The sequence below is a fragment of the Ochotona princeps genome, chromosome 15 (assembly GCF_030435755.1).
Source record: "Ochotona princeps isolate mOchPri1 chromosome 15, mOchPri1.hap1, whole genome shotgun sequence".
Classification (NCBI taxonomy): Eukaryota; Metazoa; Chordata; class Mammalia; order Lagomorpha; family Ochotonidae; genus Ochotona; species Ochotona princeps.
The window spans coordinates 11,086,256-11,110,201 of record NC_080846.1 but is presented as its reverse complement, the minus strand read 5'-3'; the positions used below and the strand labels follow the sequence as shown (position 1 = coordinate 11,110,201).

The following is a 23,946-nucleotide window of genomic DNA, read 5'->3' as shown; positions in this document are numbered from 1 at the left end:
GGCCAGAACACAGACCTTGGAGCTGGAATACCTGCACTCTTACTATGTGATTGAGGACAAGTGGCTTGTTTTTGCTGTGTCTTAATTTTTTTGTGAATCACAGGACATGAAGACTAGCAAATTCTTAGGGTTTTGTATGTATGTGTGTGTGCTTGATTTTGTTTTTTATCTGCAAAAGTGGGTAAAGATAGTACCTATCATAGATTGTCAAGGTTAAGGGAGTTAACATGCATTGAGTCTCTTAGAACAGTGTCTGCCACTCAAGAAGCATGCTCTGTTAGCTTTTGACCAAAAAGGCAGGAATTAAATATGGGGCACTGAATTTATAGAGCACAACAAGAAAATTGGGAATTGACTTCATTCTTTGTCCTTTGTGCTTTCTGATGGATGGTGGGTGGATGCCTTGTCCCATGTTCACAGCAGCATTTACCTGCCTGGCTCCTGGAAGTCACATCTAATTACACTGTCACCAAGACTCATTTCCAAGCCTTCTTTCCTTCATTCATTGATCATCGTTTTGCAGGGTGAGGAACCTTATTTCTGCCAAGGCCCTTTGGATATGTATAACATAATTCATGGGCCATACAAATTTATCAACTGAAAAATTAGCCTGCTATGAATTTATTGATTTTTGAATCCTTGACTGTGCCAGACGAAATGATTTTGCAGACTTTACATAACCCATGGGTTAAATGTTCCCCACCCCTGTGTGAAAGAGGAAAGACCTTTCCAACCAACCAAGAACAAAGCTTGTCTAGTTGTCAAGGGCATAATGCAAGTTGATTCAGTAGTCTCTTCTGGGGGAGGAAGATAGGAAATTGTGAATCAGAAAGACAAGACACAGTGTTATAGTCTCCAGGATGCATAGTAGGAAGTAGACCTGGTTTTCATGTTCTGTGATGTAGGACTCTTGCACAGCTATGTTACATTTACCATATTTAGTAGTTTTGAGGACAGAAAGTTGTTTTTTTCTTTTTTCCAAGAGTAGTATACTACTTCCTTTGGCTACTGTTGTGTCCTGATCACCTCCACTTTGGTTATAGAATGAGCTATTAATTTTGAGAAATATGTATTGTTCCAGTCTAGATCATCCAAGCTCCTGTTCGTCCCTCAGGGTCAATTCTGATAACAGGTTTCATAGAGTTTGGTTGCTGTCGTTGCCATGGTTGTGAACACCACTGGTCAGGATCCCTGAGTTGCATGGTAGTATTGTGATTTCCTGAATCACAGAACATTTAAACTAGAAGGAGCCTTAGAAAAGCAGACAGACATCCAGCCCTCTCATTTAATAGGTGATGAAACTGAGGGCTAGAATCATCGGCTGCTAACCAGAGACGTGATTTGATCCCCATAGAGGCCACCTGAGGTATGACCATCCATGGCACTCTAGTAGAATTGGAAGTGTGTCAACTGTATGGGCAAGTGAAGGTGCAGGTTGGCGGGTGTCCTCTGTTAGTCTTCGTAGGACAGGAAACTGGCTGATAGCTTTCTGTGCTACAAGAGCCTAACCTTAGAGGTCTAATGTTCATCAGTCCTAACCATCTACTCTGCATTAAATAGGATATACACATGCTGGACTATGTAAGAGGACATTTTGCTTTCATTTGAGTGAGTTCTGACTCTGTTCCCACTGGGGGATTTTGCAGAAGAGCACGTTTGATGGACTTTTCCTTTGTTATACTGTCTTCTTATTTCCAGATTGGTTTATGTAATATGTAACTACATTTTAGTTCTAGAGAATTATTTTTTCATGAAACAGCATAACACACACACACCCCATATGTTAAACCTCTTGAATTGAGTCTATTTAAGTAGAGAAATATGTAACTATTGTTACTGTTAATAGGTCATTATTTGGCAAGACACAGCATAGTCCATATACTGATAACAGTAGTAGCCATTTATTGAGCACATATTATGGGCATGGTGCCATAAATGAAGATAAGAAAAGTGTGATACATAGTACAAATGAATAACTTGACCAGCATTGCACTTTTAGTAAGCAGCAGTACTGGGCTCAAACTCCAGGTTGTCTGATGCCTGTACTTTCCAGAATTCACTCAAATAGGATAAAACCTGCCATGGGAAATCTTCATGAATCTAATATGTGACTGAGGTGTTTTGACTTGAGGTGTTTTGTCTTGCTTGGTCTCTGAGCTGAACAGTGGTTTTGCTGTGTAATTTATATTGAACTTGTTGCTCCAGAAAGGCATTTACAGCCAGAATAGCTAGTCTCTGCTCCACCTCCCATCGCCAGCCTTTCTTTACGAGAAGAGGGGAGAGAATAGGGTTAGAAGTGCTGAAGTAAAGGGTGTGATCCAGTTGGGTAAAAGCAACTGGCCTGTTAAAAGTCAACATATGTTGGAGCCAAATAATCTTAGAAGATTGAGCTTTGACGAGATTAGCCCATTCAGAATTCAATTTGTAATACTTGACTCACAGGCCAGTGTGTTTTCCTGGGTAAAGTTAAGCCCTATACTACTAAGAAAGGTCTTTTGGAAACATTTGGTTTTTTAGTATTGTGATTTTATGAGAGGATCATCTTTGTGTTTGAAAAGCAAAAGAAAAAATTAAGCCCGATAATATTCTAAAGTCTCACTATAAAAGATTAAATCTACATAGGAGCTGTTAGGATAGTTTTGTAACTTAATGGTTTCCCATATTCAAAATATGGGATTTTTTTGGTCCTTTCATCACAGTACCAAATAAGGTTAAGAAAAGCATTATATTAACAATGGAGAGTTTGCAAAATCAGTTTTACACATGGCAAAAAAAAATTCTTCATTTATTTGCTACTTTTAACTTGTATTGAACTGAGCTATGGTCTATAACTTTACCCCAACATACGGTGCTTCTTTTTTTTTTTTTTTAGATTTATTTTATTTTTATTGGAAAATCAGAAATACAGAGAGGAGGAGAGACAGAGAAGACCTTCCATCCATTGATTCATTCCTCAAGCAGCTGCAATTGCCAGAGCTGAGCCAATCTGAAGCCAGGAGCCAGGAGCCTCTTCCGGGTCTCCCACTTGGGTGTAGGGTCCCAAGGCCTTGCGCCATCCTTGACTGCTTTCCCAGTCCACAAGCAGGGAGCCAGATTTGGGAAGTAGGACTACCTGGATTAGAACCGGTGACCATATTGGATCCTGGCACATGCAAGGCGAGGACTTTAGCGCTAAGCTACTGTGCCAGACCCTGTTTGGTGCTGCTTTATTATTAATGTCAGCTTTTATTAAAACTCAGTTCTATACATGTCCTCAGATTCACAATATGGTCTTCCTTTTTTTCTTTTGTCCACTGCTCATTCGTTCATTCATTTTTATCTTTTATTTTAAAGTTCTCTGTTATTATGGAATCATACCATCAGTTAGTTTTAAAGTTGCTCTATCATAATCTATCAGGCTGATATATGTTCAGTAGACTTGTTATACCCACAGTATGTCAGCATGCCCTTGTTGGATTAACAGTTGCCTTAATGCTATGGCACTTGGCAATGTAGTTTTTCTCTTGTCTTGGATCCTTTTGTTAGGATTAGGTCCTAGGACTGAGAGAGATTTGGATCAAAGGGTGTGATTATGGCTTCTAGTATGTGTTGCCAAGTCACTTTCCCTGTTAAGGTTTGTGTCAGTTGACACTACCACCAGCAGTATCCTCCTGGCCTATTCATGTGCATTCATTATATGACTGCATGTCCTCAGTCTTACTGTCCTTTGGTCTGATCTGATCTATGAGCTTCTACCCAAAATATTCTCTCAGAATGCTGTTTATACTTTTCTCATAGTCTACTCATTGCCACCTGTCAGTTAAGGGATACATTTCTGAATCTGTGCCCTTCCCACCTGATTTTATCCATTATTTTTTGAAAGATTTATTTTATATTCATTGGAAAGTCAGATACACAGAGAGGAGGAGAGACAGAGAGGGAGATCTTCCATCCAATGATTCACTCCCCAAGTGGCCTCAACAGTTAGAGCTAAGCCGGTCTGAAGCCAGGAGTCAGGAACTTCCTCCTGGTCTCCCATGCGGGTACAGGGTTCCAAGGCTTTGGGCTGTCCTCCACTGCTTTCCTTGGCCACAAGCAGGGAGCTGGATGGGAAGCGGGACTGCTGGGATTAGAACTGGTGACAACATAGTATCCCTGCACGTACAAGGCGAGGACTTTAGCCGCTAGGCTACCATGCCGGGCCCCATCCATTATTTTAAGTGAATATAGCTCCATCAGGTTTCCTTAAATATCCCTTATCTTTTTTTTAAATTTGAATATTTATTTTCACTGGAAAGGCATATGTTATGCTGGTGCTTGGTGGTAGAGAATTAGCCGGTTGAGCTATTGCACCATCTCCTTTCCGTTAGCTCTTCTAAGTCTTCTCCGATCATTTTCTATATTCAGAATTCTTTGACAACATTTCTCCAACTCTTAGTTTCAGAAGATTTTTGCTTCTTGGGTGGGTGGGTTCTGGGGCAGCTGGCACGTCAGCACTTGAGAGGACGCATCCTAGGTCAGAGTGCCAGCTTGAGTCTGGACTGTTTTGCTTCCAGTTCAGCTTCCTGCTAAGGCAGCTTGGTGGCAGCAGGTGGTGACTGAGGTGCTTGGGTTCCTGCTCCCGGTGAGGGAGACCTGGATGGGGTTCTGAGCTCTTGGCTTCCGTGTGGTGTAGCCTCAGCTGGTGCAGGCATGTGGGGAGTGAACTAGTGGCTGCAGCGTTCTCTCTCTCCTGGTCTCAACCTTGTTCTATCACTCTACCTTTCAAGTGGATGAAAAAAGTCGATCAATAAACATTGTATTTTAGTGTTGCTTCTGCGAATCTGTGAGTGCAGACCCATCTGCGGTGCTGCATCCTTAGTGCCTGTTGTCCTTAACTCCTAGTGAGATGAGTGTATTTGTCAGTGTGGCCAATGAGAGAAATACAGAAAACAGGTAGAAAGAAGACGTAGGATGCCTGTGAGTATCTGTTTCTCCTAACTCTGAAGAATAAAGAATTATTGAATTATTTGCTCTATTTTTGTTTTTCCGAGTACCACTACTTTTTGTGACAGTGGTCAAGCCCGTTTAGTCTCCGTTGTCCTCACTTCTGTAGCCGGAGTAGAACATGGTATTGTTAATACTTTCAGGAGCACCACGACACAGTTCTCTTCCAGTTATTTTTTTCCTCAGTGTTGTTGCCATCTTCATAATAATAGCCATGATTTAAGCAGCTTCTCAGAGAATTGCTTCTCTAAAATACTGAACTGTCAAGTTCTTTGGTAGCTACAATTCTCTGATGATTTCCTATTACATATGAACAAGAAAGTATAAATGCCATATCAGTATTGGAAGACTCTTCCAAATCTCTTTTTTTTTTTTTAAAGATTTATTCATTTTATTACAGCCAGATATACACAGAGGAGGAGAGACAGAGAGGAAGATCTTCCATCCGATGATTCACTCCCCAAGTGAGCCGCAACGGGCTGATGCGCGCCGATCCGATGCCGGGAACCTGGAACCTCTTCCGGGTCTCCCACGTGGGTGCAGGTTCCCAATGCATTGGGCCGTCCTCAACTGCTTTCCCAGGCCACAAGCAGGGAGCTGGACGGGAAGTGGAGCTGCCGGGATTAGAACCGGCGCCCATATGGGATCCCGGGGCTTTCAAGGCGAGGACTTTAGCCGCTAGGCCACGCCTCCGGGCCCCCAAATCTCTTTTTAGTCTGCTTTTTTCATTCCCCGCTTCCCACCTTCATCCCCTAACGTGTGTCCTGTGTGCAGTGTCAGGGAGCTGCTTATTTTCATGGATATATCACATAGTTTCACACGTCTGAGCCTTTGCTTCTGTTCCTAGAATGATGCTTGCCTCCTGGCTGGCTTAAGCATGCTCAAGGTCTACTCTATGCAGAACATTCTAGATGTTATTGGGCAGCATGGCTTGGCTCTCTATAGTCCACAGTATATATTCCTGCGTAATCTTTTCATACTGCTTTATATTTGCTTACATGCTCATCTCTTACATATCCCTTTAATAAGATCAAGATATGGACAGGTAACATTTTTCTAGTGTTACTGTTTCATGTATTTTTAAACATAGCCAAAATTTAGCATGCGAGTATTCACAATGACATTATTTCCCTTTTTTCCCCCCTCTCAGCATAGGGCTACTTTCAAATTTGAATCAACAGATGAAGATAAAAGAAAGGTAAGCCTTTGTGTTATTTTGTGTTTCATTTGTGAATTTTCCAAGTGGTGGACTTTCTATTATCTGTTTTTACTGATTAACTTGCCTTTTTTAGTATCCTTGAGAAGAAAGACAGGTTCCACATTTCCTGTGGGTTAGCCATAACTCCCTCCTTGCTGCATTCTTACAAGTACCTTGTGATGTGTATAAAGCAGGAAAGTGCAGAGAATTCACAGGGGACACTCTCCTTAGATCTCCCTCAGAGATTGACTTTGGTGTTCAGATTTCCCAAAATGCCTTACTAATGTCAAACTTGGCTGGTGCAAGCTAAGTTTTGGGAAAGCAGCTGTCTGTGCTGCTGCCTTCCAACCAGGTATGCCTCCCTGTGCGGGCAGTTGTTTATGTTGTTATCGGTTGTCTAGGCAACTGGCTTCATGGACTCTGAGGAAATAGGGTCTAGTCTCACCAGTGGAGATTTATTACTGGAGGGGTGCTTCCTAAATACGGTCATACAGTGTTAACTGCTTGTTGGGGATTGCCTGGAAATGTGTTATACTTACTTGGGTAAGAATAATGCTAATGAGGATAAAGGCCTTCGTTTTGTCTTTGTGTTTTGCTGGACTCCATACATCTCTTCCTGGCCTCATCGATACCAACACCAGACAGTAACTTTGACTGATCAGTGTAATTCTGTCACTGCTGCTAAAAGAGTAGCTTAAATTAAAATTTTTTCGCGCTGGTAATGGTTTAATGACACCTTGGAACTGTCCCTCTGTCCCGCTCCTTCCCTCCACATCTCAATTTAACCCCTGATAAATATCAGTCCTGCCTCCCTTCCACTGCTGCCTCTCAGGCTGCATGTGACTACTGTGTCAGTTTTCTAATTGTTCTTTCATTTCCCAGCTACATGTTTTCCAGTCAGTTGTCCACAGATCTAAACCAGCAGTCTGGCCCTGTCATTCCCACTCTTTTTTTTTTTTTTTTAAAGATTTATTTATTTTGTTACAAAGCCAGATATACAGAGAGGAGGAGAGACAGAGAGGAAGATCTCCCGTCCGATGATTCACTCCCCAAGTGAGCCGCAATGGGCCGGTGCGCGCCGATCCAAAGCCGGGAACCAGGAACCTCTTCCGGGTCTCCCACGCGGGTGCAGGGTCCCAATGCATTGGGCCGTCCTCAACTGCTTTCCCAGGCCACAAGCAGGGAGCTGGATGGGAAGTGGAGCTGCGGGGATGAGAACCGGCGCCCATATGGGATTCCGGCGCGTTCAAGGCGAGGACTTTAGCCACTAGGCCACGCCGCCGGGCCCCATTCCCACTCTTGAAAGCCTTCGAAGATTTTGTTGAAGGGGGGAGTACAGAAGAAATCTTAGGCTTCTTAGTGTAACCTGAAGTGATTAGTGCTTAGTGATCCAACACCTGTCTGTCCCCGTGGTCTTTTCTACTCTCTAGCAATTAAAATGTTTCCAGTTAGGCACACACATGCACATCCTGTCTGATTCTTCCAGTCTACCTTTACGTGTTTTGTTTTCTACCCAGAATGCCCTTGGCCTCTAGTATATTTTCCTTTTTGCTGGTTAACACCTACTCACTTCATGAGCACCTCCTTCTGCAAACCTCCTTTGGCACGCTCAGTGGTGTGAAGTTTCACTCTTCAGTTTTCCCATAGTATTCCATTCACAGCTTTACTGCTGAAACATACGTTTTTCCGTAATTACATATCTGTGCCTTTCAGTGTTAGTTCCTGAGAACTCTCGACAGTAGGTGCTCTTTCTACCCTTGACATCTAGAATGCCCAGCATATTGTACGCACTCCAAAAGTATTTGTTTGAAGGAGTGGCCATGGAATATAAACTTTGGAGATTGAAATTTTAATTCCATCTTTCTCTTGGCTTTGGGTAATGTAAATTAGACTAGAATACCTTTTGGGGGTGGAGATTCTCAGGATTTGTTCTTTGGGCTGCTTTTGAAAGGCAGGACTTCTCGGATCCAGCCGCTTACTGAAGGGAAATTTGGGGGATAGGTCTAGGCAGGTGTTTTTTTATGACAGTTTTTCAGAAAATACTTGACCGTCTTTGAAGAGTACAAATAGCACACTCCTCTGGAGGAGAAACTGACAGTATTTATCAAAATTACAGATGCTTTTTATGCTTTCACAAAGCTGTGTCAGTTTTAGAAATCCATTGCACAAATAGATTGACTCAAGTAAACAGAGTTATTCATTGAAGTCCTGTATAGAATAGCAAAAGATTGGAGACAGCCAAGTAGGCAGCTCTTAGGTATTATTTGATTTTTAAAAGGTGATGTTTGCATTATGTAACACTATGAGTTAGTAAAAGATGAAGAGAAAGTACCATTATATGCTAATAGAAAAGAAAATTAAGTGGGAAAGAAAAGTGAGGTGTTAAGTACCAAGTGTTTGATAAAGTTGTGATAGATACAAGGGCTAGGAAGACAGGTTTTGTGGATTTAGCTTGGTTTCTTGAAACCATTCTGCACCTGTAGGTTCATGGGGCTGAGTAGTATGACTTGCTGCTTTTACTGGTCAGAGTAAGTACATTAAACTAGAGATACATTTATCTCATGTAAATTTCAGTTGAGGAGTAGAAATTTCCCACAGTTGTAAATAAAGGATGTTGTTTATTTCCTGTAGAGTATTTGAAAAGCCCAACAGTTGCTAAGGACAATCCTCCCTCCATATCCATACTGCATGGCTTCCCTTGTGGTCACCCAGGTCTCTGATGGTTGAGTCCCTGGTATCAAATGGCGTAGTGTTTGCTTACTACCACACATCCTCCCTCATAGAAGGGTACTTCTAAAACTTCATGGAAAATGCACCACTTTTGAAGTCCTTGTTTAAGTTTTCATGTTTATTTTCCAAGAACCTTTTGAAGAGTCCTCATACCTTAAGCCATCTCAATAACACTTAGAGTATCTGGTACTTGACTGCCATGATGACAAAGTGTGCAGGTTACAGTGCAGCTACAGGGTTTTTTTCTGAATATTTTCAGTTTGCATTTGGCTGATACAAAGATTTTCCTTTATTGACTTCTAGACCTCTGAGAGAGTAACTGCTCTGCTAGTACTTACTCTCATCGTGTGTAGATTTCTGTTTCCTGGGAGGTCTGTTATAAACAAACATCATTAGGGACTGAGCTAGGTAATAATCTCCTTCAATGGGAAAACGTTGGCAAACAAATCCATTTCAGTCTCTGTGGGTTAAAACAATTAGTGATTCTTTCATGCCCAACACACAGACATCAAAGCTGTTGAAGCTGTCAATATGGAGAAATGTGGAGGAGTAGGCCTTTCTCCATGTAAAACCTAATGTAAAAATTAAAGGAACCCGGATTGCTGCACGATTTGTTTTGCTGCAGTAGTTCTCTTGTTCTTTCCTAACTGTGTCCCTGGAGCCTTTTCCCAGCAGCTGCTTGGTGACAGCAGTACCCCTTTCCAAAAACTACGTGCAGTCTCTAAAGAACACAATTTTCTTATGCAAAAAAAAAACCCTTTGTGACAGTTTAGAAGTGAAAAGAAGCAGTGTCCTTACAAAATAAAGCTAATCATCCTAAGCTTTCTAAGACATGGTTGTAAATAAATGATCCTTAGCCCTAATGCTCAAATGTGCGTAGTGTTTTTACAGAGACAGGTTTTGTGCTGGTAGCTATAAGCACAGTGAGAACATCATTACTCCTTTTTGAGTGAGAAACTTGAGGCGTACGGGAATGATGGCTTGCTGACTTGCCGTCGCTGCAAAGGAATGGAGCCAGACATAGAAACTGGATTGTCTGTGTGCTGCTCTTTTGTTATTCACTACTCCATAGTCCTCTCTTAAAAGGATGCTTTACAAATTCCATAAAAAAAAATTTGAATAGATTTTTAAAGGATTACGCACCAAAAGAAACTCACCTTTTAATTCCATTTTCCACTAACTTTCTGAAGTACTCTTGTATTGATATTTGAGATGTGCTTCAGAAGGTTTGGAATTATGATCCAGTGCCTTGTTTTGTCTCTTAAGATAGCATTTAGGCAGTTAGACTCAAATTGGAAGGTAGCAAAGGAAGTACCAACCAAGTTCGTGAAGTCAAATACAACTGCAAATGTTTGCGTGTACAATGCAAATACTTCCAGGTGCACTGGATCATTGCATATTTGCATATAAGCATTTGCCTTACATTCTGTACTTAAAATGGTAGGCTGTGATTATTAGCCAGCACATAAACAAATATATCATGCAAATGTGTAGGAGGAGAGGGTTGAATGTGATGAATAATCTGAAAATTCACATCTTATGGAAATCAAAGCGTCAATACTGGTTTTTAAAACAAAACTGACCTTAAAAAAAACTGATTTGCAGTAAGTGTTCCAAAGACCTGTCATAAAATGAATAAAATAATTGCAGCTATTTCACTATAAAGTAAAAACACAACTTTAGTAAATGCGAAAAAAGTTCATTTGTTGTCTGAGGTAAACCCTTGTGTATGTAGTAATTTTCTTCCAGAGAGTAAAATTAAATAGGCCAAATTTCAGGCGTGTTTCATTATCTTCAAACTCATGCAGGTGAAGTCATTATTGTCTGAAAGCATGCGTGATGGCCAAGCCTGAGATTGTAAACTCTGAGGGAAGGGACTCTGCTTGCTTGTTTCTGTGTTGTGAGCCTTGCCACTGCTGTGAAGGAGGTACCTGCAGTACAAGGGAAATCACAGATTGATCGGAGCCTAGAATTCTTGCGTGTTCACTGAATAAGCATAATACAAAAGTATGCAGATAGCATCATCACAGCCGTGTAAGACTAATAAAAATGACATAATGAGAAGTAACCACAAGGACACCCGCAAAATGCTGCAGATGAAACTTTTCTTTCTTGTTTCTTTATTTTAAGCCTTTATAATATAGTATAATGATGTAAGAATATAGTTATATAACAATATATAATAGTGTGATTGGAGTCCTAAGCAAAGACTAGTACTTTTATTTTTTTAAATCATGTATTCCCTAAAATCAAATCTTATACAGTGTTATTAAATTTGGGATTACTTTCAGAGCCCTTTTTTTTTTTTAAGATTTATTTGTTTTTATTGGAAAGTCAGATATACAAAAAGGAGGAGAGACAGAGAGGAAGATCTTCCATCCGATGATTCATTCCCCAAGTGGCCACAGTGTTCGGAACTGAGCCGATACGAAGCCAGGAGCTCTTCCGGGTCCCCACATGGTGCAGGGTCCCAAGGCTTTGGGCCATCCTCAGCTGCTTTCCCAGGCCACAAGTAGGGAGCGGGATGGGAAGTGGGGCCACCAGGATTAGACCTGACCCCCATGTGGGATCCCTGAGTGTTCAAGGCGAGGACTTTACCCACTAGACTGCCGTGCCAGGCCCTTCTTCTTGTTCTTCCTTTTGTTTTTTTAAGGTCTTTTTATTTTTATTAGAAAGTCAGATTCACAGAGAGAAGGAGCGACCTAGAAAAAGATCTTCTGTCTGCTGGCTCACTCCCCAAGTGGCCGCAGCAGTCAGAGCTGAGCTGGGTCTAAAGCCAGGAGCTTCTTCTGAGTCTGCCATGCAGGTGCAGGATCCAAGGCTTTGGGCTGTCCTCCACTGCCTTTTCAGGGTACAAGCAGGGAGCTGAATGGGAAGTGGAACAGCTGGGACAGGAACTGGTGCCCATGTCAGATCCTGGTGCATGCAAGGCAAGGATTTAGCCACTAGGCTACTGCACTGGGCCCGTTTGCACAGCCTTTTTATGGAGTGAAAGTCAGATCTTCCTAAAAATATTTTATCTTTTCACTTCCCCCCCTGGACTTGTATGTACTTTGCTGGTAAAGTTTATCTGTAATTCACAAGTGTTTTTTCAGTAATTCCTGTGTGCCAGGCCCTGTGTTAGTCCCAATTTCCTAAGTTGGCTTATTGCCTATGGTGTTTGGCTTGGCACTTTTTCAATTACCAGTGCGTGCTGAAGATTGCGTTTGTGGACTATAGAAGCTGAATACATGATATTCTGTATTAAATCCCCTCAAGGAAAATGTGTCAACATAAAACTCATCGATCTTAGATGATGAGTCTGTGATTAGGAATAGCTTAAGGTGTAGATGCTTATTCCAAAAGCCGTTTATACTTATTTTGGTCATTTGAAATGGTCAGGTTTTACTAAAAGTGGGCTTTGTGTGGCTTGCAAATCTTACTGAAAATGTATTAGGTGTCTTTACCTGAGGGTATGTGTTGATACATGATGTAAGGACTGTTCTCACTTTGAACCTAACAGCGTTACAGAAATTTTTCAGTATCTTTATCTCTTTAAAGCATGCACATATAATACCAAAAGTATGTCTACTTTCTGAGGATCCTATGCAACTGGAATCTGTCACAAATTTTGAGTTAGAAGGATTGAATTATATAATTGGCCAAGGTAAATTGTCATAGTCATTCAAATAAAGTAATTTAAAATTTCATTTAAACTCCACCTTTCATTTTAGTTGTTTTCCTAAGACATTAAAGGCCCCAGTATGGGGAGAAAGGACAGAACAGCTCTTCTGACTTAGTAAGCTGTTTGTATGACAGTCCCTACATGTTCTTTTAGATCCTTGCTGTGGTGTTTCTGTCTAGGATAGTAAAAGTAGTGTCTTTGATTTTTACCTAGGCTTCCTATGCACTTCCTCATACAGAAATTTCTAAAAAAAAAAGTTTTACTTTTAGCCATAATCATTATTTCTCAGAGCAACCATTTAAGGTTTCTTGTACTAGTCAGAAGGGCACACTGTCAATTTAAAATAAAAGCTACTTATGAAAATTTACAAAACCTTAAGGAAAGTGAAGTGACACAGTATGTGGACTGATAGTCCCTCTCAGAGCTGAGTGTAATGGGGGTCCCTTCCAAACTGTTAGCAGAGAAACAGTGTCACCTTGGGTGTTGGGGATCGAGGCCCGCAAGTGGCAAGCCAAGAAGATCTGAGCTTGCTGTGCCCCTCCATTCTCTCGGATCTTGACATGCCATGCGTAAGCGTGCCATGGTCCCTCTTCCCTGTCAGAGCCAGGCCTCAGAAATCTGGCCTGTTGGAGGAGCAGGTTTCTCAGTTTTTATTGCAGGCTCTTGCGCTTGTGTAGGGTAAGAATGCAAAGCAGAGGTTTAAATAATGTACAGTAATGAGGGCAGAATTTATTGAAGTCAGAATACCTTCAGGTGTGAATGCTGGCAGCCCCAAAGGGAAAAAAGCTTCCTGTGAGAGGGCCAGAGAGAGATCGCTTCCCACTGAGGCCACACTAGAGAAAACAAGAAAAAAGGGAGAGCGCTGCTGCTTCCAGTGGTGCCCTAATTGATTTGGGCAGGGTTTATTGTGCATGAGGGCTTCTGGGACAGCTTAGTAGTTGTCTCCCTTGAAAAGAGCTGTAATAGATTGGACCAATTTGTGGCGTGGTTTGCCCCAGGACCTAGTTGAAGACAATAGGGCAATCAGCTAGTAATTAGTTTAGTCAGTTGGGTGTGGTCAGGGAAAGGAAAAGTCAAAAAAGAGACTGCCAAAGCCACTGTCATCCTGGGAGGATTGTGGCATGGCCACAGGTATGCTGCCTGAGATGCAGCAGGAGGTCTTCACACTATGGAGAAGGAAGGAAAGTGGGTCCTGATTCAGCCAGTCACTAAACACATAAGCAAATAACAATAGTAATTCCTAGAACATGAGGAAGGATGTGTTCTAGGTTGACAAATACCTTGAGTTAACACATAGAAAATACCCAGTCCCACTCTCCACCCCCACCTGCTACCCACCCTCGCCCCAGCAAAAAACCAGGAAAACAAAACCCAAGACATCGAACAAATGATCCATACACAGGACAAAAAGGACTTCAAAGTAACAATCATAAATATGTTCAGAAAACTAAAGGAAGCCATGACTAAGGATGTAATGGAAAGTATAATAACAGTATTATGTCAAATGGAGAGTACATATAGAGAGAAGTAATTTTTAAAAAAGCTAGATGGTAATTTAAAATAATAAGGTACAATCATTGTTATAAAAATTCTGTAATCCAGCTGTATATAAATTAGTACTTAAAGAAGGAAGAATAGGCAGACTTGAAGATCGAGCAATCGAGAGAAGCTCAAGAGAAACGTGGGACAATGTGTCCACACCAACTTATGCATAATGGAAGTTCCAGAATGAGAGAAAAGGGGGAGAAAAGTGTTTGAATAAATTAATTGTTGAAAACTCTTGAAACTTATTGGGTACTGATGCATTCAAAAAGTGTAAACTCCAAGTTTTTTTTCTCTTTAATATATTTTTATTTTGAATTTGTGTGGTACAATTTTGTGTAGGCTGGGATTCCCCCCAAACTCACACCCCCGACAGATTTTCCCCATTTTACTATAATAATATACTTTCATAAGGAGTCATAGTTCTATCAGTCTCTTGTTTAAGTGTACCCTGACACTGTTGGTGCAGACAATGTCAGTACAGCATCCTGTTGTCTACACATGTCCAACAGTTTCATTGGGAATCTATCTTTTGTCTGAAAGCAGGGATGCATGTTCCATTATTCTAAATTCCCAAGTTTTAAGATTTGGAAATAGATAGAACATAGTAAAAATTCTGAAAGCCAAAATTAAGGAGAAAGTCTTGAAAGCAGGAAGAGAAAATGACCTGTCACTTGCAAGGGAAACTCACTGAAATTCTCCTCTAACATCTCGTCAGAAATGGAGGTCAAGGGCTCATGTTGTGACATGGTGGGTGAACTTCTCATGAGGCCTCCATCCCTTAGCTCCGCTTCTTCTAGCTGTCTGCTAATGGCCTGGAATAAGCAGTGGAAGATGCCCCAAATGTTTGGGCACCTGCCACCCAATTTATTCACGTGAAAGAAGCTTCGCCCTCCTCGGGGGCCTGGCATGGTGACCTGGTGGGATAATACTGTTCCTGAAGCACTGGTTCCTGTCGCAGCTGCTCCACTTCCAATCCAGCTCCCTGCTTTTGGCCTGGGAAAACATGAGAGGATGACGCAAATCCTTGGGCCCCTGAACCCACTCAGAAGACCCAAAAGGAGCCCCTGGCTTCAAATTGATTTGGCCCTAGCTTTTGTGTCCATTTGGGGGAATGAGCCAGCAGATGGAAGATTTCTCTCCTTCTCTCTGTAAACCTGCCTTTCAAATGAAAACAAATAAATATTCCTTAAACATCAGAATAAAAGAAAAAGCTCCAGGTTCCTAACTTTATCCTTGCCCAGCCCTGGCTGTTGCATCTACCTAGGGAGTGAACCAGTGGATAAAGGTCTCTGTTTCTCTCCCTGTGACTCTGACCTTCAAATAAATAAATAAACTGTAAAAGGACAAAAATAGAAGAGAGAAGGAAAGGTCAGAGGCAATGGGATGACATATTGAAACTTTAGAAAAAACCCCAAGGCTGATATTGTGGTGCATAAAGATTAAACTTCAATATGTAACTACCATTTCACATCCCACTCCTTATCAGCTTCCAGTCCAACTCCCTGCAAATGCTCCTGGGAAAGCAGTGGAAGTTGATCCAAGTACTTGGATTCCTGCCACCCATATGGGAGATCTAGATAGAGTTTCAGGCTCTTGGCCTTGGCATGGATCAGCTCCAGCAGTACAGTCATCTGGGGAGTGACCCTGTGGGCAGATTTCTTTCTTTCTGTGCCTGACTTACTTTCTCTCCATCACTTTGCCTTTCAAACAAATCTTAAAACAACAACAGCAAAAACCAAAAAACTAACCAAGGATCCTGTATTCAATGAGGATATCTTTTACAAGATGATGATTGTTTTTTTTCCTTTAAAGCGGAGTTACAGAGAGAAGAAAGAAGGAAAGATCTCCTCCACATGTTGGTTCAGTCCCGAAATGGCCACAATGGCCAAAGCTGGAACTGTTGATAGTCAGGAGCCAGAAGCTTCTTCCTGGTTTCCCACATAGGATGTAGGGACCCAAACACTTGGGCTTTTTTCCTGCTTTCCCAGACTATTAGCAGGAACCTGAGTTGGAAGGGGAGCAGCTGGGACTGGAACCCCATGTGCATATGGAATGCTGGTGCCACAGGCAGAAACATAAACTGCTGTAGTATGGTGTTTGCCTACCCCAACAAGACTATCTTTTTTTTTTTTTTTTTTTTAAGACTATCTTTTAACAAGACATTTCCATATAAACAAAAACTAGTTAACCAGTTTTATGGAAGAATTAAAATAAATTTCCTCAGACTGAAAGCAATTTCAATCTAAGTAAAAAGCATTTAAAGGTAATTTATACAAGTTAATTTAAGTGTATATTTTTCTCATATAAAACAAGATTTATGTAAAATACATATATACAGTGTATTGTTGAAACAGTACTACATAGAAATTAATTTGGCAAAAACAGCCCAAGGTGACTGGAGCAAAGCTCTGTTGGACTAAGGAAGTGACTCCAGATGATAGCCAAAGTTCACAAGAACAAATAAAAACCAGAAGTGATAAATAGGAAGGCTAATATAACAAAAGCCATAAACAAAGTAAATGTATTCTTGCTGTTCTCTTGACTTCCTTGAGAGATAAAATTATATGAAGTAATAATTACAATGTATTATTAGGTTTGTAACATTTATATTTAGAGGTTTCCGGTGGCAGGGTCTGGGGAAGGGGCAGCAGGCGCCATGTCCGGCCGGGAAGGTGGCAAAAAGAAGCCCCTGAAACAACCCAAGAAGCAGGCCAAGGAGATGGATGAGGTGAGGGGACGGGCGGGCGCGAGGGGAGCGGGGAACGGGCCTGGAGTGAGCGCGCTCTTCGTCCCCCTTAGGAGGATAAGGCTTTCAAACAGAAACAGAAAGAGGAACAGAAGAAACTGGAGGAGCTGAAAGCGAAGGCCGCGGGGAAGGGCCCCCTGGCCACAGGTGGAATTAAGAAATCTGGCAAAAAGTAGGCTGCTCCTTGGCACCTGAAGTGATGCTGCCCTCGACCCCACACGTGTCTGAACATCTGGCGTCTCGGCCGGAGCATCTTTAGCCGCCCATAGTTAGAATGTAGTGTCACTTTGGAGCCGTTGTACATTTACAAATAAACTTTTGTCAAAAAAAAAAAAAAACATGGGAGGAAAAACACCACTGTATTGTAGCTCACTGTCTCCTAAGTTTTCATCCAGCCATTCTTAGCTGCGCATGTAGAGTAAGCCCAGCTGAGAATCCTGCCAGAGGCTGCTCTGTGGTCTCTATTCTCGAAATTCTGTATCACCTGGAATTAAAGAAACTCACTGGAAAGGCAAAAAAAAAGAAAAACAGAAACATTTATATTTAGAGACGTAATTTGTATTACAACAGTAACACAAAAAGGCATGGAATAGTGCTATATAGGAATAAAACTGATATTAAATTAGTGTTAATCTGGAGCTGATTCTTAACAGTATTAGCCTTAAAGTGACAACTAAGGACATAATTCATATTTATACTGTGAAAACTATAAAACATTGTTAAAAGAAATGGGAGATTAAAGAAATGGAAAAACATTCCATGTTCATGAATTGGAAAATTACTGTTGCTTAAAATGTCAATATTTCAGATTCATTGAAATCTCTTAAAATCCTAGCAAGCTTCTTTGTAGAAATTAAGCTAGTTCTAAAATTTTTGTGAAAAAGAAACGGGATAGCAAAAAACAGTATTGAAAGGTAAAAAAAACCGTGGAGAACTCAGTTTCTAGTTTTAAGACATTGTATAAAGCAGTAGTATTGAAGATGGCATTGGCGTGAGTGTAAGTGTAAGCTGTTGACAGGTGGAGCATGTATTGAACATAGCAGGGGAAGGCCTGCATCCTGCATGTGTCGGGATTTGAGTCCCGACTGCTCCTGATTGCCGCATCCTGCTGCAGCGGATAAGAGCGGCAGTACTTGGGAGACCTGGATTGATTTCCTAACTCATGGCTTTAGACTGGTACAACACCACCTTTGGGGACCAAAACAGTGTATAGTGACATCTGTTCGTGTGTGTGTGTCTTTCAACTAAGTGTAAACATTTCTAATAGCAATGTGGCCCCTGGACTGCCACAAGCTTAAAAAATGTAGTGAATACTTACCTCGTACTATATTAGAAAACAACAACAGATCACATCCAGATTCTTGGATCAAGAATCCAAGTGGGAAAACTACAGCCACAAAACTCTTCTGAGAAAACATAGATCTGCATATTGTATCATTCCGTTAACATAAAGTGTCTAGGGCAGGCATGTCTGTAGTGATAAAATATGCTAGTGGTTGCTAGGAGCTATGAAGTAGAAAATCGAGTCTGCTAACATGTATTGGGTTTCTTTGGGGGGGGGGCATGATCAAAAGGTTCCCTGATCGTAGTAATGGTTGCACAAGTAGGAATACACATATTATAAAATAGTTAATTTTGTATACTTTAAGAATGAACTTCATTAGGTATTTGTTATACCTCAATAAAACTATTTCTTTGAAGATTTATTTATTTTTATTGGAAAGTCAGATTTACAGAGGAAATACAGAGAGAAAGATTTTCTGTCCATTGATTCACTCCACAAATGGCTGCAATGGCTGGAGCTGAGCCTCTCTGAAGCCAGGAGCCTCTTCCGGGTCTCCCAGCCAGGTGCAGAGTCCCAAAGCTTTGGTCCGTCCTCAACTGCTTTCCTAGGCCACAAGCATGGAGCTAGAAGGGAAGTGGAGCCGCTGGGATACCAACCAGTTCCCATATAGGATGCTGGTGCATGCAAGGCAAGCACTTAAGCCATTAGGCTTCTGTACCAAGCCCAGTAAAGCTATTTTTAACAAATACTAGTAGATAGCATGTATGTCCATAACCATTCCAAGCACTGTATGTGTATTAAGCCTTCTAGACCTCACAACAAAGCTATAAGGGAGGTGCTGTTATTGCAGTTATTTTATAAGTGAAATTACTTGCCTAAATTTGTGAAGTAGGAGGTTGATTGAAGCTTAGGCAATCTGGCCTCACAGCCCATGTGTTCCACCATACTGTCATTAATGATTGGATTGAACTGTGTAGTTTATGAATTGATCCTATTCACATTCTGGTTTTAGGCATACACAGTTTGAGAGTTAATGCAACGAATAAACATCTTTGACATTGAATGACTGTCACCATTGACAGGAAGCAGAAAAATATGCTTTCCAGTGTGAGTGGATAGGATAACTAATAAAGAGATCTGTGTCATTTCTTGCCACAGGCAGCATAGTTCTTGACCATTAGGATTGTTGCAGATTTTTTTTTAATAAATGCTTGAAATGATTTTTTTAAAAAAGATTTATTTTACTTTTATTGGAAAGTCAGATATACAGAGGAGGAGGAGGAGAGACAGAGAGGAAGATCCTCCGTCCTCTGATTCACACCTCGAGTGGCTACAACGGCTGGAGCTGAGCCAATCTGAAGCCAGGAGCCCAGAGCCTCTTCCGGGTCTCCCATGCAAGTGCAGGGTCCCAGTGCTTGGGCCATCCTCACTTGCCTTCCCAGACCACAAGCAGGGAGCTGGATGGCAAGCAGGGCTGCCGAGATGGGAACCAGTGCCCATATGGGATTCCAGTGCATGCAAGGAGAGGACTTCGGTCTCTAGGTTACCATTCTGGCCCCAAATGCTTGAAATGATTTTTAAAAGAAGATTCATGTATTTGAAAGTCAGAATTACAGATAGAGAGGGATAGACAGACACAACTGTTTTCCACTTGTTGGTTCTCTCTCCAGATAGCCACAACAGCCAGGGTTATTCCAGGCTGAAGCCGGGACCCAGGAACTGCACCCAGGTCTCCCATGTAGTCGGGCAGGGTCCCAAGCATTTGGACTATCCTTGACTGCTTTTCCCAGGCCAAATGCAGGGAGTTGTATTGGCAGTGAAGTGGCCATGACACACTGGCACCCAAAAGAAATGTGCAGCCGGAGGCCTTGCCTCTAGGATGCCGTGCTGCTGCTCCAGACTGAATTTTCCCCCCAAAATGCAAGGTTTCTCTTTTTCAGCTGTTAGCTCTTTTCTTCTTCACAGATTTAATTGTGTGTTATGGTAAAGGAAAAATTTGTACATTTTCAATTGATGGAAAACCCTTAAGGATCTGCAAGAATTCTTTGCTGACCATACGTTTCCAGTATTTCCAGCTTCATCATTTGTAGATGAAAAATGGAAAGATTTAATTATCCATGGTCATAATCACTGAATGGAAAGCTCGAACTCAAAACAGGTCTTTGATCTCCCTCCCTGCCTGCAGTGATCTTTGCAAGGGTCAGCCTCATGGAACTCAACAACGTGGTAAAGAGCCCAGAATATTTTCCAGTACAGTGACTCCATCCAAAGTGTTCCACACTGAAAGTCACAGTCTGGTTGAATACTTTCTGTAATAGGCAGCCCATAGCAGCCACTGTACTGTGGGATAGCTCTAATTTGGAAAGCTTTTACTTAGCTGAGCTCTGAATCTCTTCTGTCTGACTGAGCTTACTCAAATTCCTCTCTGCTTTTGCTTATGTCCCCCATCGTTCAGTTTACTTGCCAGCATTGTTGCTACTCATTGTCTTTCGCGCTCCCGCACCTGCCCTCCTATTACCTAAATACTTTTATCAAGAAGCTTACGCTATTCAATTTTTCAGTCCCTTCAGTCTTAAATTGCTATACATTGAAAGATACCATTGCTTATTCATGATACATAGTCTCCCTAATAATGTGTGTTATTTGTGTTCTTTTATAGATCCTTAACCTAAAATAGACTTTGTCATTTTGAATATAGTTCTCTTGAATGATTTGCATGTACTGAATTTGAACTTGGGAGTGTTTTCAGTTGTGTGCATCAGTAAAAGCTGTGTACACAGGTGCTGAGAAATGGACAATGTAGGGTCTGTAGGATTAACACAGGCTTGTAGTTTTATGTTTATCACATCAACAGTTGTTTTTCTCAAAAGGATTTGCCATTACCAGGTAAATACAGATTGAAAATCAAGACATATCTTGTTTGTGTTGAATGTGTTTGGAAAGGTTTCTTCATCTGACCATTTATGAAATATGTTCATCTCCTATACTACAGGTTTTTAAATATAATTTTAATTTAATATACATTTAAACCCTAGTTTATAATTTTCAAAAAATATGCCCAAGATCACAGAGCTTTTAAAAGGGCAAAGTTAGTGTTTATATCCAGGTGCTTTGATTCCTTCAGTTGTTTCATTTTTCATTAAGTTATATACACAGTGCCTTTTACCCTTCGTACATGCTATGAGATGTTATCTGTTATTAAATAATTGTAGTAAACCTGAGAGATGGATCTTATAATGAGGAAATTTAGCTTCAGAGAGATTAAGTGAATTGCTGCAGATCCACGTTCAGGAAATAGTAGGACCTAGGAACTAGAAACAAGCCAAGTATCATTTCTGTGCTTTCCTGTTGTGCATTCAGCCCTTCGTAGCTGAATTCCACATGTGTGGGTTTAACCAATTTTTGATCAGAAGACTTGAACAAAAATTTGCTGTGCAGTGAACATGTCTCTTTTTTTGTCTTTATCCTCTAAATAATGCAATATTACAAGTATTTCCATTCCATTCCATATTATATCTAATCTAGAGGTGACTAAAAGTGAATGAGAAGATGTGTATTTGTTATATGCAAATACTACCCATTTCATAGAAGACACTAGATGTCTATGGGGAGTTCTGCACCAATCCCCTACAGATAACAGACCATCCTAGTAAATCACAGAGACAGCTTTCCTCTTGTCTTATTTTACCTGGGTTATGATAAAATACCATACACTTATTTCTCACACTTTTGAACAGTGGGAAGTTCATGATCAAAGTGCCAGCAAGATAGCTTTCATTCAGAGGTTGGTTGGCTTTTGTTTGACTGCCACCTCACCGTGTGCTGACATAACCTCTTTGGGCACGCTTACATGGAGAGAAAGTAAGCAAGGCCTCTTGTAAAGGCACTCATCCTTTCAGGCATGGCCTTCATATTCTAATCTGCCTGTCATTACCTCCCCAAAGTCCTGTCTCCAAATACTATCACATTGTGGATTAGGGCTGCAGAGTGTGTGAATGGGGAAGGAAACATCAGCTTACTATCAGAATCTCTGTTTTCCATGTGTGACTGAGCTATAGAATTAATAGCCAGTGACTCAAAGTTAGAACTATTTCAGAGTAAGTACTCGAGTGTTGTGGAGTAGATTAGGCTTTGGAGGCAAAGTAAGGCAACTCCAGAAAGTTTGTGTGTAGCAAAGCAGTTGATACCCCTGAAAAAGAGGCTGTAGAAATCCACCGGACCAAGATATATAGTAACCACCAAAGTAAGGTGTATAAATTGTCCTGACAAGGTCTGTATTGGATCCTGGTTAGCATGCTGCATCATTTTGGTAAATTCTAATATGCAACAAATGAATTTACTTCTGTATCTGCTAATATATTAGAAGAGTACAATGACTTTTTACATGGACAGTGGGGAAAAAAAGGGTGTTTGAAAAATAAAGATTAAAGTTATGAAAAAATCAGCATTGACTGGTGCTGTATTTAAAAAGAAATAAAGCGTTTGACATGTCCATTTCTGTCCTCCATCAGAGTGGTTGGTTGGTTTTGTGGGCTTGCATTTGTACACCTAAGCTGCCTTTCCCATCTGTTAATGAACTCTTGATGATGCAACATATCTTTCTTAGGATTGCTAATTAACAGAGAAAATTGTGCCAAATATATTTAATTATTGTTGCTTAGAACTTGACTTTCAGTCTTTTTGGCAGTATAACCATAATATACAACATAGCCAGGGGGATTTATTGCTGAAAAATTTACCTGTGCAATAAGGGAGGAGGCCAGAGTTGAAATTTAAAAGTGAGATAAAACCTTACTCACAGAGACAATATCCATTAAGTAAAAAGTGAGGATTACCACTACTTTCCATTCTACAAGTAGGCAAAACCCCCAAATTTACAAATACAATATGGACCCAGCTGTGTGTATATTCCCGTAGAAAATCTCAACTTTAGCTTTTTATTAAAAAAAAAAATTCCAAATTTGGCCTCCAGAATCCTCTTCAAGCTTTATAAAAACACACTTCAATATTCCACCAGTAAGTCATTAACTGTTGTAATATTTGTAAAATACAAATTGTGAATAGATCTGTCTTGTGCAGCTGACAGCATTGTTCCAGCTGTTAACTATGGTATGCTTTTTTAAAACTTAACCCCCACCTATTACAAGCTCACTCTTGTGTGTGTGCTGCTTTCCCCTTCCTGCCTGCCTTCCTCCCCTCTCCCCACACAGTGCACACTCTGTCATGTGCTGAAAACAAAGGGCAGAAGTGGAGAACTATCAGATGGAGGTGGCTGACCTTCAGCTCCAGTTAAGAACTAAAATTAGATCCCTGTGGAATATATACCCACTGACGTCCGTCAGAGGAGAGTGTAGGCATAACCTTGAGAGGCCAATGAGAAAACCATCTCTGGGAGTTCTGCCTGAACTACAAAAATTGCTTTGACATTTCGTTTTTTTACTTTAAAAATTCTTGTGGCTTTTCTATTGAGATTTATAACAATTATTTTCATGTAGGAACATACCCCCCTATAAATCATTTAGTAAAATACTGCTTCAAAAAGATGGATGCATCAAGATTATCCTGTGACTTTAAATATCTCTGGCACTGGGCCACATTTCCCAGATGAATGTGCAGAGCCTATTTTAAGAGCAGGATCCCATCCCGTCACAATAGGGAACTGGTCCTGATTGAGTTTGAGTACAGTTGAAGCATGTTGCTAAAACTGATTCTGATGAGCAGAAGAGCAGAGGAAACTGGTTCTTGCTAAAGAGCAGGTGGCAGACTCTAAGGAGAGGTATTTCACTATTGCTGCAATGTAGAACAGAAATCTA

The 23,946-nt window shown here is 40.9% G+C and overlaps 2 protein-coding genes across 7 annotated transcripts in view; both read left to right on the top strand.

The window, feature by feature from the left end:
* RIC8B (RIC8 guanine nucleotide exchange factor B) overlaps positions 1-23,946 on the top strand; it is a 113,672-nt gene that overhangs the window by 4,952 nt on the left and 84,774 nt on the right. For all 6 annotated transcript variants that reach the window (XR_009246775.1, XR_004995280.2, XR_009246774.1 and 3 more), the window contains exon 2: positions 6,116-6,163. Coding sequence is in view for 3 of the 6 variants with exons in the window: in XM_036492465.2 (XP_036348358.1) it covers positions 6,116-6,163 (48 nt within the window). In the remaining 3 variants the exon portion in view is untranslated. The remainder of the gene's footprint in view (positions 1-6,115; positions 6,164-23,946) is intronic.
* On the top strand, positions 16,725-17,164 carry LOC131482139 (translation machinery-associated protein 7). The gene is made up of 2 exons (XM_058673886.1): positions 16,725-16,830; positions 16,902-17,164. The coding sequence occupies exons 1-2, from the start codon at positions 16,759-16,761 to the stop codon at positions 17,022-17,024; spliced, it is 195 nt and encodes a 64-aa protein (XP_058529869.1). The 5' UTR covers positions 16,725-16,758; the 3' UTR covers positions 17,025-17,164.